The 16458-nt window shown below is 41.5% G+C and overlaps 1 protein-coding gene across 2 annotated transcripts; it reads right to left on the bottom strand.

Moving 5' to 3' along the window:
• Positions 1-747: 747 nt before the first annotated feature.
• Positions 748-16376, bottom strand: arrdc2 (arrestin domain containing 2). 2 transcript variants are annotated; one of them, XM_037769938.1, is made up of 8 exons: positions 16232-16376; positions 14440-14694; positions 4146-4363; positions 3953-4055; positions 3596-3852; positions 3324-3486; positions 2440-2600; positions 748-2161 (listed from the first exon to the last, which is right to left on the bottom strand). In XM_037769938.1, the coding sequence occupies exons 2-8, from the start codon at positions 14690-14692 to the stop codon at positions 2108-2110; spliced, it is 1209 nt and encodes a 402-aa protein (XP_037625866.1). In that variant the 5' UTR covers positions 14693-14694; positions 16232-16376; the 3' UTR covers positions 748-2107. The 2 variants fall into 2 exon arrangements, with proteins under 2 accessions (XP_037625866.1, XP_037625865.1); XM_037769937.1 differs by lacking the exons at positions 14440-14694; positions 16232-16376 and adding an exon at positions 6475-6919.
• Positions 16377-16458: the final 82 nt, after the last annotated feature.

Raw genomic sequence — 16458 nt, 5'->3', positions numbered from 1 at the left:
ATCCAATGGTTTTCAGTTTACAATCATACAAAACACAAACAACATTGAAGTAGCTTCAACCACCTGGTATTTTAAAATATTCCCAAGCATTGTTATTTAGTTTCATTTGAAAGTAATTTGGTCTGACATTCTGGCAACACTAAGTATAAAAACTTCTCACTGAAAGTCTCATCCTTCCTCCGCACTGTACCGAACATCTCTCCATCCTACTTTAAGACAGTTCAGTGAATAAACCCAAGAGAACTTCTTCAGCTTGGCCTTCAGCCATGTTTACAGGTTTGTGTAACACTGTATCATCAACTGGGCTGCTTGTTTGTTCCTATGTGTTATGTGATTACATGTGGCAAAAATAATAACTGGGATCCTGGTTGAATCATCATGTAAACAAAGTACAAACTGTACAAGAGGACACTAAATGAGATCCATGTATCAGCTGGACTCAATGTGACAGATGACAGAACTTTTTTTAAGGGGCAGAAAAAACACCCAGAAATAACATGGGTTGCGTAAGTGCTCAATATTAGAGCTGTCATCGTTAAAACTGAAGTCTGTAATTATTGTTTTTGAGTGAAGCTTGTTTTCTCCAGTGAACCCTGCCCTTGGCAATGATATTGGTTTGACTCACACTTTTGAACATGATGTTCCAATCCACTGGCACGCAACATGCTTAACAGAGGCCCTTTATTATTTCCCTGAGAGAGTGTTCTACATACCAGTTAAAGTTTGAAGGACACACTGAAGACCAACATCATTTCAGTTTGTTTTATTACAAAAAACAATTACAAAACTTTGGCAAGATTGTGAATCAACAATTTGTATAAAAATATATTTTTTTCAGTGCGTGCCACCGAAGTCGCACAGCTGACCCTGAAGACTTCTTTCATACTCAAACAGTTTTTTTTTTGGAAGTTGAGGATAAAAATCCTCGAGTCAGTTTTTTGGAATGTCCTTACATTTCAGTGGCATCTCCAGCTTTAAGGCTCGACTTGAACGCCGAGCGCTGGTGGAGCGTCACAAAGCGCCCCGCAGCACCGAGGCATCTGGCTCCCATCAAAAAAAAGCTTCAGACCACGTGGATCTCCTCCTCCTCCTCCTCCTTTTGTTTAGCAGCTGGGAGAGCTAATCTACGAGCCTTGTGCAGCCTTTATAACATAAACCGCTCATTCTATCCTATCACGGCGCTAAACAATCACAGCTCTGACACTTCAGTGCTTTAAGCCTTTCATTAACACAACACCTCTGTTGGAATTCACCCACATACAGTCCAACCGTTTTTGTTCAAAGTTCTTGCAGAATACATTCAGCTCCTTTCATCTCTATGAGAGAACGACTCCCTGAAACTCTCATGCAATCTTCAACTGCAGATAATTAAGGCATATGTTATTTTTTCCCTTTTACATATTGTTACCTGCATGCATAAAATACATCTATATCTGCTTACTTGACTTGTCTGCTCCGCCGTCACACCTTCAGATACAGTATGTGCTCAGCTAACAGTAGAAATCGTCACAGGCACACTGCTGCTCAGTCACACAATGCATAGCAATGCATAGGTTGTTAAAATCGACCGTGTTGCCAGGACGAGGAGAGTTGGAAAGATTGCACTTTTCTTTTCACGTCACTCAAAGATGACTCTGCTATACGTCAACATCAAGAGCGCTTTTTTTGGGGCAACTCCAACTCCCCACCTGACAAATATCAAGTGATCTTTCACCCCCCAATATGTCCCAAACTCCTTAAATCTCAAAATTCACTTCTCATGAGGGACTCGTTGATTGGGAGGTATTTGTAGCTCGCTTTGTTTAAAAAAAGGAGCCAAAAATCACTTGGGGAGGACAGGAACTGACGCGGAGAAGTTACTTTCCTCGTAACTGAACAGGAAAGAGTCCACTTTTCTTTATGGACTAGAAACGAAGCGGCGGCTCCTCCACTGACGACCAGTTCCTGTGAGCTCCGTCTCCTGAACTCTCCGCGGCGCTCAGTCCATCCACGACACTCCTGGTGGAACCGTGGGCCATTTATCGGAGAGAAGTAATCCAGGAGAAAACAAATCTCTTGATTTGTTTCTTAAAGTTAAGTCGCTTGACGCTCAGGCAGGGCTCATGGTTCAACACGTCATGCAGCGAGGTCTCATGTTTAAGGGCTGAGGGTTGGGGTCGACCTGTAGGCAGGAAATGGAAATAAAGATGCGTAAGATGAGGTTAACTAAGCAGATAATGTCTCTGAGCAAAACTTTCAGCACGAGGATACACTCAGCCTACACCCACAGATTTGTTTTCATGTAGTTACTGCTATACAATTTAGCTGTGACTTCTTTGGCAGGAAAGAAGTCGGGGATGTTGTAAAACTCATCTACACAAAAAACTTTATTTATGCCAATCAAACAACAAATGAACAGTGGGTGTACGTGGGTGTTGTTTCCAGCATGTGGTGACTCACCTCGCTGTACACTGGCGGAGGTCGGAAGCGAAACTCTTGGACAAAAGCCATGAGGGGGCGCTCCAGGATCCCACTCAGGTCTTCGGCGGGTTGTTGGACCACCAAGTTGTTGCACTGCTCGGCCTCCTCCTCGGTCACCACGGAGCTGTAATCTGGGGGAGCTGAGGAGGGAGGGAGAGGTTGGATTAGTCCGCTGGTCTGACTCAACAGAACGCTACAGGTCCAAACACTTAGCTGCTGAGTCATCAGTGCAGTTAAAACTCTTAAAAACCCACATAACATTTGCTGGCTTTTTGCACTCACAAACACTGATTTGATCCAACATTAATCTCTGCTGAATCGAAACCTTTGTATATAGGTGTTGGCATCTGACTCAGTGGTATTTTGGCAGTCAGTGATCATAAAAATAAAAGAGGGAGCAAGCCCACAAACGGATAGAGGTTAGAGAGGTTCTTCGAAAGCAAAAGGCAGCAGTATTTATGGACAAAATGTACAAAAAGTGACAGTGACAGTCTCTCTTTTTCCACTTCTTGAAAAGCCACTACTATCAGTATGCAGACTGTTTTCTTCATTCATTTGTTTAGCTGTTTTGCCGGCAACAGAGTGCAAATATCCTTGAACACTAGTAGCTATGGATTATATAAATGGTGAAAAAGACAATAATGAGTCTGTACTGCTTTACTCGCTCTGAGTGTCATGTGTTTATGTAACCAGTTTGAGCAGTAAATGTTGAAATATGTTAGTGGAAAAAGACAAAAGAAATCCTATGTTTGCTATAGAAAAGAAAAATCTAGAAAAAGATTTGTTCATAAAAAAGTCCATGTTTTAAGAACTGGGTCCATATGCACATCTACACATCTCTGTCTGTATTAAAAGACACTTACGCTCAGGCTGCTCGGGGATGGCCATGCGCAGCCACTCCAGGTTGACGCTGTATTGGCTGCTGACGCTGGAGGTGCGGCTGCCGAAGGGATGGAGGGGGATGGTGCCGATGACCAGCGGCAGCTCCAGACACAGCTTGGATGTCCCGGGAACATCAACACAAACCTGGTGGGAGGAGAACTTTTAGTGACATCTGTGCAAAGTGCAGCAGCAGCAGCAGCAGTGTGCGTGAAAAGAGCATTCAAGAAATAAAGCAGCTGTCGACTGAGCTCACCTTGAGCATGTACTCCACTTTGATGATGCGGCACTGCAGGATGGAGGGACCCACGGGCGGGATCTTGATGGCGCGACCGTGCCACGTCTCCCTGCATCTGGCCCCAACGATATCGCCGCACAGCGTGCCCACCACCGCACGCTTCTGCTTCATGGTGCCGCGGGCGATGAACGTCTGCGTCTGAGTGATGTAAGCTTTGGGCACGACTGATCTGGAGGTACAGTTGTCAAACTCCGCAAAGACGGGTATCACCTCGCCTGCAGAGAAGGAGAGCATGTTAGAAATTGCAAACACTTCTAAACTGGCCTACAAGGACTGTGTTTTTAAAGGCGGTTGTTTTAGGCGCCGGCATCTCACCTGGTGTGTAGCCTTTGCGGTCGATCTTTGCAGTTACAGACACCTGTCCAAAGTTGCGGTACCACGCCCGCGCCATCTTGTCCTTCGTTCCAGCCTGTGGTGCCTGGGAATGATGAAACCAAATGAGCAAAGTGCCCCAAAACACCCAGAAAATCATGACACAATCATGAAATGTGAGGGCTGAGATGCTCACCAGTAAGGCTGGCGTGTTGATGTCGATGGGCTCGATGACCGTAAACTCCTTCTTGATCTTCCTGACGGTGGCCCACGGCCTGTGGAGCTTCACTTTGACCCAGTAACGGATGCTGCCGTGTTTCCCCTCGAAGGAGGTGACCAGCGTCTCCTCGGGCAGCTGGAAGCTGAATGGAAATTCATGTCTGCCGGCAGGAAGGACTGTCACTTCGCCATTATCTGAGGAGAGGAGGAGAAAAAGAAGACTTAAGTTACACTTTTGGTTCTGGTTCGTTCATTTGATTTCAAGACTACAGGACTTCAATTCCTAAATGACCAGTTTCTTCCTGTTGGTGTCATAAAGCGTACATAAAGTGATATAAATCAATCAATTCAGCACAATTAAATAATAAAAGTTTATTAATCTTTACTGGGCTCACTTATCTAATTATGTGTAATGTAATTGATACACTACAAGAATGAATGGCAGCAAATGACTTCATCTGAAGAAGAAGTCCTGATAAGACTATGCTAATCCTGCACAATTAGTGAATTCTTTAGAAATCCACATAAATAAAGTTAACTTTGTGAGCGAGTGAGAACAGATCTTTAAAGCATGACTCTTACTGAAAGAGAAATCTCTCTGTCTTTCTCTGCAATCACATGGTTTGTGTCTGTGCTTGCTCAGAGGGGCGGTTCCTGCTCCATTGTGCTGACTGAGAACATGTTTTCCTCAAGCTGTATTATACAGCCTGTTTTTCTCTCTCTCTGGCTGCACAGGTCCAGGAACACGTGTTTGCATTTAACAGATTCAATGTGTTTTTGTGTCCCTTTGTTAGCTGGAAGCTTCGTCTTGATTTAAATAACAATACTGTCACTGTTTAATCCTCTTAATGGGTCAAGTGGGTTGTTATGAGCTGTATGTTTTTGTGCACAACAGCAAAAAAATCAATTCTTTAACATGTTTTTTTTTTATCTTGCAAATAAGTTTTGATAAAATACCAAATCAAGCAGTGAACACTGCAAGAAAGCAACATAAAACTGTCGAAGCCCCGGCTGTCTATTTCCTGTCTGCACTTTAGAGCAAAACAACTCTGTGCCCAATGAATGGAGGCAGAAACCTGAGGCTCTCCCACATCGCCGAGGAGAAAAACAACCCTGGAGTTTCGTCGAATGAGGAAAAGTCTGAACCATTTCTTTCAACAGATGTTTTCACAATGAAAAAATGAGTGCAAAGACAGCTGTTGTAATACATTTCACTCTCTTTCTATATAATGTAGTAGGAGTGGTGTTTTTTTTATACTTATAGACTATATCAAGTTATGACCAACAACAAAACTTTTCATAAGGCAGAATAAATAAGTAAAAGTCCCCTAAAAAATGCCTTTTGTGGACGACTGACTGGATGTCTGTGTGCTTTCTTTTTCTGAATCTGGATGTTCAGTTTGACTTCTTTAAGGAAGTAGCCAACAACAAAGAAAAGGCTCCTCATAAAATCATGTTTTTCAAGTCAAGTTCAGAGTATTAGATGATCCAGTCAAATTTACATCTGCAACAAGTTTATAAATCAAGTCATTGCCAACAAAACATCTCAGATGTTGAGGAAAACAACAACAACTCACTTTTTTTCTGAATCTGGATGTTCAGTTTGACTTCTTTAAGGAAGTAGACAACAACAAAGAAAACACCTCACAAAAGCCTCCTAATAAAAAATTAAGTTTTTCAAGTCAAGTTCGACTTCATCCAACAGAGTATTAGAGGATCCTGTTAAGTTTGCATCTGCAACAAGTTTATAAATCAAGTGATAGCCAAGAAAACAGCTCAGATGTTGAGGAAAACAACAACTGACTTTTTTTTCTGAATCTGGATGTTCAGTTTGACTTCTTTAATGAAGTACCCAACAACAAAGAAAAGGCTCCTAATAATAAAATCATGTTTTTCTAGTCAAGTTCGACTTCATCCAACAGAGTATTAGAGGATCCAGTCAAGTTTGCATCTGCAACAAGTTTATAAATCAAGTCATTGCCAACAAAACATCTCAGATGTTGAGGAAAACAACAACTTCTGAATCTGGATGTTCAGTTTGACTTCTTTAAGGAAGTAGACAACAACAAAGAAAAGGCTCCTAATAAAAAAATCATGTTTTTCTAGTCAAGTTCTACTTCATCCAGAGTATTAGAGGATCCAGTCAAGTTTGCATCTGCAACAAGTTTATAAATGAAGTCATTGCCAACAATGAGACAGCTTGTTTTGACCCCCCTACATGCTGTCACTCTGAGTGTACAGCCAGGATGCCCCCCCCCTCTGTGCTCTCTCTCTCCCCCATGACAGTGCGTGCAGAGCGGACTGACCTGCCTGCAGCAGCACCTCTCTCCGGTTCAGGTACTCCACCTCGTCGCTGTAGTTCTGGGTGTACGCGGTGCTGGAGCCGGCGGACCGGGACTCGGTCCAGTGCACTTTGGCGAAACCTTCAGCGTGGAGCTTCAGGGATTCTATCCGACTCTCCGTGGACAGGTCCACCACCACCCGGCCGGACACCACGTCTCCGCTGCTGAACACCGGAGGACAGTTCACCTCCGGGGAGTCGAAGACGATGGCAAACTTCTTCAACTTGTCAAAAATCATTTTTTCTGCAGGGTTTTTTTTTTTGCAAGTCCAATGCAAAAGTTCCTTTATTCTTGTTCCTCAGTGTGTTGAAAGTGTTGTGAAGTGGAGCTTTCAGGCTGCAGGTGACTTTTATTCATTAGTTTAAAGCTGAAACTGTGCAGGACTTTCTGTCCGCAGCCCTATTTGCAGGCTGAAGGATGGAGGCGTGGTTTCTGTTATGTAAGGCCTCGGGAGAGGGTTGAAGGCTGCTGCTGCCTTCAGGTGCTCCTCCATGGCTCAGACTTCTGAGCACTTGCAGTTGTAAAATAAGACCTTTGGCTGCAGTAGGCTACTTCATTTGGTTCAAAGTCAACAACAAAACTTATCAGGAAAGTTTCAAGCAGTGAACCGTAGAAGACTTGGAGTTTGTACAAACACTTCAACAGCAGTTTCCAATAATTACACAGTTTCAAACACTGAGTGAAATCAGCTGAAAACCAGACCTTACGTCTAGGTTTGAAACATTTTATTTTTGGGTGGTTTTGTTTTAAGCACCGTAACACACAAAAAATGTTCTCCACACGCTTGCCGACCCTCACAACTTTTCCGGGAAACACACGTTTTTCACTGCCATCTCCCGGTTTCCTCCCGGGGTCACAATTCTACCGCATTTCTCCTGATTAATGGCAATTTTTCACACTGTTCTTTCCTTTTCGTTATCTGAACTGCCTTCAGTGAGTGAAAGAAGGAAAGAGAAATGGAAAGTGCTAAGAGAAAGAAATACTCAAGCAGGGGCCAAAAAATAAGGAATGAAAACTGATGCATATTAGCCTAGTTTATACCAGAGATACACACAAGTTCATGCCAGAGGGGTGAATTATTCTGTTTTCTGTCCTGAGAATTACAAGTAAAATTAAAAGTAGGCCTATTTAACAAAAAATGCTGTTGTAGCAAACTTATTATTTTCTTATTTTAATTCTTTAAAAGTCACCAGAATGCAGGAAACAAACAACAGGAGACAACAGCTACAAAACATTAGTCTGGACAAAGGCTAAGAACAAAGCCAACTCATGATGTCAACATTACCGAAAAATAACAGCTACATCCATCCATCTGCAACAATAACACACGTTTACAGTGTCAACGTTTCATGCCAGCCACACGCCAGAGAGTCACATCTTGACAACTTGGGTGTCATGTAAAATCCCTACTTACAACTTTAACTTGAGTGCAGCCCTTTTCATAACACCCATATTTCCGTGCCGCGCCTGAAGGCAGCATAATAAACATGCAGACTGGGTGTGGAGGCAGCAGCAGCAGCAGCAGAGAGGAAAACAGGGCTCTGCTGGTGATTGATGGTTACAGGTTCTTAGAAGAAAACAGGCTTACTGAGCATGCCTCCGTCTGGCAGAGATCCGCCCTGCACAGCACAGAGGGGAAAATAGTTTCACTCTGAACCAAAGCTGTTTACTCCACTTCTTCCATGTCGCTTTGAACATACTGTTACACAGCCGGGGCACACATGGAAAACACACAGCTATGCACAAAAGCATGCAACTTATGCAACCAAATTCCCTTATGAGAAACAACAGCAGTTATTCTAACTTCAATAACAGAGGGATACCACACGGAGAAGTCACCCCAATAATGAAAACTTGTGCAACAAGTAGGCCACTTGCACAAATCTTAGCACCCAACATATCAAATTAACTTCTTACATTTGCAAACAGACAATTAAGACCAGCATTGATTGATGCAATCAATTAACTAAACAAGTGTTTGTTTAGTTTATTGATTGCATCAATCAATTCTGCTCTGAATTGGCTTTGTTTGCTCAATTTCTCAAAAGGGATACTCTATTCAGTTCATAAGTTCTCAGAACAAAAATCAAGTCTGGTCTGAGAAAAACAAAGTTGTTTACTCCTTTGTTCCCTTGGAGTAAGGAGTTAGCTCTCCAGTGCCACCTACTGGTGATGTGGAGGCAGTGTGTACAGCTGCAGGACTACCAGGATGTTTTTACACAGCCTGAACTGAACTTGATCATGTATGTGAATCTGGGAAAAGTTATAAGACATAGATGGGGTAGAGGTAGATAGTGCTTGCAAAATAATAAAGCACAATTGGGCCTCTGAGGTTCTTTCCAACTAAGTATCCCCTCACTGTTATTTTACTCCTTGCAGGTATAAAAGTAGAAAGAACAAGTAGGTTTCCCTGCATCTTTCATTGAGTATAATCAGTTCCTTCGTCCCCCCCCAAAAAAGTGAAATGAGCAGCAGAGCTCTGTCATATTTGCTTAGTCAGTGGTCCAGCTTGCATCAATATGTCAGGAAGTTGTAGCCAGGGGTGAGATAAAGCCCAGCACGCCACCTGCTGGTGACCAGGAGCAGCAGTCTGGCTTTACCAGGTCTCCCTGCCCCGGTCCTGATAAGACGTACTGTACATGGGGGCCTCTGCACAGAACGATGGGCCTCATAAACGCCCCCGCTGTGCAGATGCCTCAGTATGATCACCCTAATCATGTCTGAAAGCACGTTACCAATGCTGCAGACTAAAGTAAACACATACTATATATGTATACACGTGACATGAGTTTGTCTTTGTTTACCCAGAGGGCTGCTGAGTGTCCGACATTGTAGAACAAATATTAACATTGAAGCACTACATACTTTCGAGCAAAGAGGGGCTTGACAACTTGTCATTCTTCAGTGGTGTTTGCATGTGAAAAAACTTTTTTTACTTCCAACTCCTAAAACTGGAACAATTCCCAAAAACACAACCAAACAACTCTACTGAAACAAAAAAAATGTTTACGAACAACTAAATAGATAAATGAGGTGACACCATGACACCATGGTGTAAATGAATGGCGAGCAGCAGCAGCAGCAGGCTGTGTGGTGGAGGAGCACGTTGCCGTGGGGAGTCACGTGTTGTTTTCCTGGTTGCCACGACGACGCAGCCTGTATTTTTTGAGCAGCCCCCACCCTTTCCTCCTCCCTTCCTTCCTTCCTTTCTCCTCCGTCTTTCACTTTCTCCTCACTCCTTGTCCCAAGTAAATAGAACCCAACATCCTTGTTTCTACTTTTGATATTTACTGCTTTGCCCTATGGCTTGCACATGCAAACGTACTACGGTCAGTAAAACTGATCTTGTTCCTGAAGGGATTTGGAGCGTGTATGAGGAGATTGAAGCTTTGTAAAAGCAGTTAGCACTGTTATTTCCTGAACAGATTCTGCAGATAACATTGCTCTTAGAGACATTTACAGGTCAAACCACCCACGTACGTCAGACAGCACCTTAGCCTCTCTACTGGTAGTAATCGCCCACAATCCAGAAAACAAAATTGCATGTAATTTGGTCCATTTATGAATCAGTTGCATGGATTTGGCAGATTTTCTGGGTGAGGATAAAGAAGCACAAAGAGTACTGGTGATTTCAACAACAGAAGCAAATAGGCAAGGTTTTTGTTTTTTTATGGCTGCCCCCTCTTAGTCGATTAGTCAACTAATCTGTCATTTTGGTCTTACTCGACTAACATTTCTTTACTTGATTAGTTGTTTTTCATGCTTTTTCATGCTGAATGACTTATTTCCAAGAAAGTTATGAGCACATCTCTGGTAAACACAAGATTTAAAATGGTGCTTTTGTGTCATTCTTTGTGGCGAACTCAGTTTTACAGATCTGTCGATTAAATTAACTAATCGAAAAGTTGACAAAAATGGTATTAGAGTTAGTCGACTAATGCTGGGTACACACTAAACGAGAATCGAGCCGATTTTGGGCCCGATTCGCCCCTCCTGACAATTGTCAGGATGGTTCTAAAGATTATTTTGCCAGATATTCCTGTGGTGTTAGCTATGTTAAGAGTGTTTTTGACATTCATACGTTTTTTGATTCCATGAGCTGATGACGCAGTCACGTGGGAAAGAACGACAGCCAATTAAGAACCAAGATGATTGAAGCGGAAGGACACGGCTACGGCTAATGCATGAGCTAGTGCAAACGTGAAGCATAAAGTAGCAGTAAAATGGACCTCAGAAATGGAGGAGCAAACTTAGCAACTAAATTTGTGGCAACGTCATGAGTGTTTATTTAACGTGCGTGTCTCCATGACTTCATCCATCCATCCATCGTGAATTTTCAGTATGAAGTAGTGCAGAAACTAACATCTCTAATTATTCTTGCCCGTCGTCTGCCATGTTTTATTTACACTAAAGACACGTTTGATCGCGAGAGATTTTGCGAGATTTACATTTTTTATTTGGGACTCTTGTTGTTCATGTATGAAATCTGTCAGTGTGTGTTGTGCTGTTTTGGCGAAATTGTTGCTCACCACACACTATAGGAACAAAACTGTTACATTTAACATAACATGTCGTTATATGTGGGGTCTCTTACATTTTCATTGTCTGTTAAGATTTGAAAAATCTGTTAGTGTGGACCAGCCTTAAAAATGTCTTTGGTCGAGGACAGCCTTAGATTTTACATGGTTTTATTTGACTTTATATTTATATGTTTTGTTACTTTTTAAATATATTAAAAGTCTTAGAAGATCTTTAATATATTTTATCATCAGAATAATTTGGGCATTTTCAATGGCTATGTGTATTCTATCATATCTTATTTGTGTTGATATTTGGTATTCATCTGTGGGTCTAGAAGGTAACCCACAAATAGCAAAAACTTGCAAAAACTCTGGTGAGACTCACTGCCTGACAACCTGTCCTACCTTAACCATTCAAGGTCAGTGCCTAACCTTAATGTAACCATTCAAGGTCAGTGCCTAACCTTAATGTAACTACTCGAGGTCAGTGCCTAACCTTACTGTAACTACTCGAGGTCAGTGCCTAACCTTAACCATCTCGTGAGAGTTTTGCAACTTGTGGGTTACCTTCTAAACATGACCGTATAATTGTGGCTCCAAATTTATGAGAAAGAAAACAGTTTGAAAACTGCATTATTGAGAATTATTGAGTGTGGTGACACCAAGTCACCACCAATTTTTATTTTTACATCAAATCTCACATAATTTTGTGATGCTTGTATTAGGGATGGATAAAAATCTTTTATCACAGTATATGTGATTTTTGTATTATTATATTATCAATATATATTGTGATAGAATACATCTTCTAGGATTGTTAATGGATAAAATAACTAGACAGAAATATCTGTCTTTGGCTGATCCACAAAATTAAATACAAAGGAGAACTTCACCACAATGATGCCACAGTCATATAAAAGTGCATGTTGCCGTTAAAGAAATGCTGATCTTTGAATGGTCTGATACACACAGATATGTTAAAGGTATAGATACCATGGTGTAAATGCTCTAGCGAAATTTCGGATGACAAATGGATATCATCTTTCTATAGTGTAATATCACCCCCAGCTATGCTTTATTTCAAGGAAGCCTGCAGAGAATCTAAAATCATTTGAACGCACCTATAATGGTCCAGATTTTCTTCTTTCAGGTTCAGTTTTGAGTCACCTCTGGTGTGAGGCACTTTTCTCAACAGTGACCAATACCACATTATAATTTGGCAGAAAAAGATATAGCAACAACCGTACTTGAACAATTAATTACTTGATCAGTTGATTAAAACATTGATGAACGGTTAACTGCTGGTAATCTATAAAGTATGGTATGGCTAAGCTGTCTGATGGAGAATGACTCCCCCACCATGCAGGACACCATCTCAGCATTAGGGAGCTCCTTCAGGGAGGGGCTGCTCCACCCAAAGTGTGTGAAGGAGCGCTATCGCAGGTCCTTCCTTCCTGCAGCTGTCAGACTCCACAACCAGCACTGTTTCCAATAGACCACTTACACTTACACACCAAAAACTGACAATAACCTGATATTTTCAGGTGGAATTTCATTCATTCTCACTGTGCAATATCATTTTCCACTTGTGCAATTTTGTTAATAGTCTGTTTATTGTCAATACTGTATATACTGCTCCTATTTTTATACTTCCTTCTATTTAAAGTTGCAGACCATTAGTACAGCATCTCAGTTAATGGGTGATGTGTTACGTCATGGTGTGTGATTTAGGCTGAAATGTGGGCTAGATATTAACACACAAAACCTGCCTGGGGCACCTGTAACCACGGTGCATACACAGCTGTTGCAGCAGCAGCAAATGACCTGCAAATAGGACTGAACTAATTTGCAACTTGTTTGTGTATTCTGCTAAAGGAACAACATAACACATTCAGCTCTTCTTATCTGAGACTCTGCATCCATTCGTATTTACTTGTCCAACCAGACTGGGGAGTCAAACCAGCTAAACTGTTTACAGAGCATCTGATGAAACATTAACCACTGTCTACAGTTTATTTACTCAGCTACTATGGCCTATATTCTCTGCCTAAAAATCAGAAAACAGGATCCGCAAACTGCATAGGTAGCTCCCAGCAATTTGAATGAAGCAACGTTTGGATCTAACAGAGATCTTCGTCAGGCATTGTCAAGTTTTATTCTCTGCCTGTCTGATTCTGGTGCCTTCCACACCTGGGGAATTTCACACTTTACAGCGTCATGTCCTGCTCAACACAGCACTCAGTAAACCAGTCGTGTTTATTTGGACTCGGCACTAATGGATTTGTGTTTAATGTTAGGATTAGGTTATCTGGCAGATGTATCTGGACGAGCCAGTCGACTTCTCTCCCTGGTTTCCATGCAACACATTCGGCCCAGGTGGCTTCATTTTGCAAACTGCAGCGACTACAAGACACAGTGGCTACCAGCAGCTGGCACACGAAAGAGCAAATCAGCAGTTTTATACCACATTATTCAGACTACAGAGAACTTTTTACATCAGCCAGCTGCAATACATGCTGATGTACAGTTACTATGTATATCACAGCAAAGCTGCAACGATGGATGATATCTTACAACAATATTATACTGATCCAGTAGGTGACTAAAGAAAATAAAAAAAACACAACAATGTCAGCACAAATGAAATGCCCCCATTTTTATAGAAGTGAAGGAACTGTTCTGCATTTACAAATAGTCATAATCAATATTTTATTTCTAGTCACCTTTTGGACACCTTTGGATTGGCTTTCTTCCCCAAACAAGCACCATTAAAATGCTTTAATTTTGCTAAATTATAACTATCAAGGTCAATGTTGAAAAATTAAGGATATTTCACATGCAAAACATGGACATTTTGGTTGGTTACTTGTAGGGCTGACCCGAATGCTTCGAAGATTTGACATTAGCAATGGTATTTGACCTCCAGATCACAATTAGAATGCTTTTTTAAATATGTTTTTATATATAAGTATGTAATAATAATGTATAAATCCCCAAATATCCCATTAAATAACGAATAATCCCACATTATTCATTATTCATATTCAACAATAATTATTATTAGTTATTCTCAGATGGATATTGCGGTTTGCTGTGTGAAGAGGTTTGTTTGTGTACAGTAGTGCGGCAGCGGCACAGAAACAGGAGAGATGGAGAAAGACAGACAGAAGAACATGTCAGCCTGCTGCGCCACGCTGCACCACAAAGCTTCAGATATCTTCGAGTATTTCTCACCGAGGCTTCGAAGACCAAAAAATTGGTATTCGGGACAGCCCTCGTTACTTCAACCTGCAACCTCACCAGCTGTAGCTGTAATTCACCTGGGTTTTACTTGTGGTTATTCTGATAAATAAATACAGTAACAACAGTAACACAGGTTTTAACACCATCTGCAGCCTTCGCCACTGACCTCGGATCAGATGCTGTCTCTTCCTGAAGTACGTGATCTTGGAGGTATAGTCATTGTAGACGGAGTTCATGCCACGGTTCTCCAGCCAGTGTGCCGTGGCCACCCCTCTGCCCTGCACCTTCATGGAGTGCACCCTGGTGTCCCTGCGGAGCTCCAGCACCACCTGGCCGGACACCACCTCCCCTTTGGTGAACGCTGCGTCAGCTGGACCATCCAGCTCCAGCCTGAAAGACTTTATGGTGTTCAGCGTCATTCCTGTGAGAGAAGACAGTTGGACAAGGCTGAGACATGAACAAATGCTCATTATGTACAGTAATGTTAGAGGTGTGTGTAGAACTGGTTTTCAGGTGCTGTAAAAAGCACATTGCAAATAGCCAGAGCCAGCTGGAGGCATGGATGATTCATCTATACAGGGCTCCTGAGGACACCAGGGGACCCCAGGACAAGCACATTATACTGTACATGTTAAGTCCAGTATTAACTTTCTAAATAATATTATGGAGACTGCTTTTAAATGTGCACTTTCCATTAGGGATGTGCTGATCCGATTTTTTCAGTCCCACTACTGATAGCGATATCTGGGCTTTTGGTATCGGCCGATACGGAGAATCGACCCGATACCAGTGTTTAATTAATGAGTTGTATGCCTCACTGTGTGAAGTGACCGGATCAGGCTTGACTTAAACATTGCATTCCTAACTTTGTAAAACAAAATGGAACAAATAAATACATAGATAAAAATGTTACTGAATTGTATTAAAATAATAAATCGTACACCTGCAACTTGGTAAAAATCTTCAAAATTAACAGCAATTCAAATGTAAACCTCTTTAATGCAGCAACAAATTGGTCAAAACTTAAAAATTCCAGTATACAATGTATATTGTATACAAATATCGGAGCATCCATACTTTCCATTAAACATTACATATTGTTAATTTTTGCTGTTTTCTTTTAGGGATCTTATTTTTTGGGGTGGGGTTGGGTGGTTCTGTTTATAGGGTCCCAGACATGCCAGGGCCAGCCTTGCTTCTGTTTGTAGTTCATTTTGTTGTTTTAAAACACGTTTTTAGAAATGTTCAATAACATATTATAATCAAATGTTACATTTTCCTCTTTGGTTTGTGATCTTGAATACTAAACAAAGTGGTTACTAAAGAATAACAGTGCATATAATAACCTCTTTAATTTGCAGAAACATTTCACAAATGTGCAAGCAATTTATACCATTATGTTCTTTTTACTATGCAAATCGGTGTGAGGTCATATAAGGTCACATAACAGCAAATAACTTGCTTCTGTTTGTAGTTCGTTTTGTTGTTTTAAAACACGTTTTTAGAAATGTTCAATAACATTTTATAATCAAATGTTACATTTTCCACTTTGGTTGTGATCCTGAATACTAAACAAAGTGGTTACTAAAGAATAGCAGTGCATACTAACCTCTTTAATATGCAGAAACATTTCAGCAATATGTGCAAATTTTTTTTCCATTGTTCTTTTTTTACTATGCAAATTCGGTGTGAGGTCACATAAGGTCACATAACAGCAAATAACTTAACAAGCAAATAATATTGTAATAACAACTCACTGTCATGATTCGTAAAGTTCGAAATTCGAAATAGTTGTTACATTGTTTCTGAGTGTTCTATTATTTACATTATGCAGCCGGTGTTTATGATGAGTTTTATAACAGCTGATAACGGGTCTCAGCCAATCAGAGTCGAGAGATGCGACTACGTGTTCCCAATGCAGCTGTCACCGTGGAGCTTAAAGACTTTATAAAACTCACCGGCAGGTTGTGGAGGCTCTGGAGCAGCGTAGCGGTCCTCTGAGAGACGAGGTTTTACTGTGGAGAACCCCAACTGTGAGTTCACTCCGAATGGATGTTCAATGGAAGCCCAGTCTTTATAAACGGAGGCAGGTTTCACCGCCCAGAAACACAGCAGCTCTCTGCTTTACACCAATGATAAGGAACACGCGCTAGTCACGCCCGCCCACTTAACACGGAGGAGGAGG

The sequence above is a fragment of the Sebastes umbrosus genome, chromosome 5, assembly GCF_015220745.1.
Source record: "Sebastes umbrosus isolate fSebUmb1 chromosome 5, fSebUmb1.pri, whole genome shotgun sequence".
NCBI lineage: Eukaryota > Metazoa > Chordata > Actinopteri > Perciformes > Sebastidae > Sebastes > Sebastes umbrosus.
This window is presented reverse-complemented; position numbering and strand designations above follow the sequence as displayed.

What these genes read in the sequence shown, in the direction of transcription:
- arrdc2 (XM_037769937.1), bottom strand. Translation starts at nt 6,748, where the DNA reads ATGATTTTTGACAAGTTGAAGAAGTTTGCCATCGTCTTCGACTCCCCG. An exon ending in AGAGGTGCTGCTGCAGGCAG is followed by an intron (nt 4,364 to 6,474) that starts GTCAGTCCGCTC and finishes TCCTCTCCTCAG; the next exon opens with ATAATGGCGAAGTGACAGTC. An exon ending in CATCCCCGAGCAGCCTGAGC is followed by an intron (nt 2,601 to 3,323) that starts GTAAGTGTCTTT and finishes CTCCCTCCTCAG; the next exon opens with CTCCCCCAGATTACAGCTCC.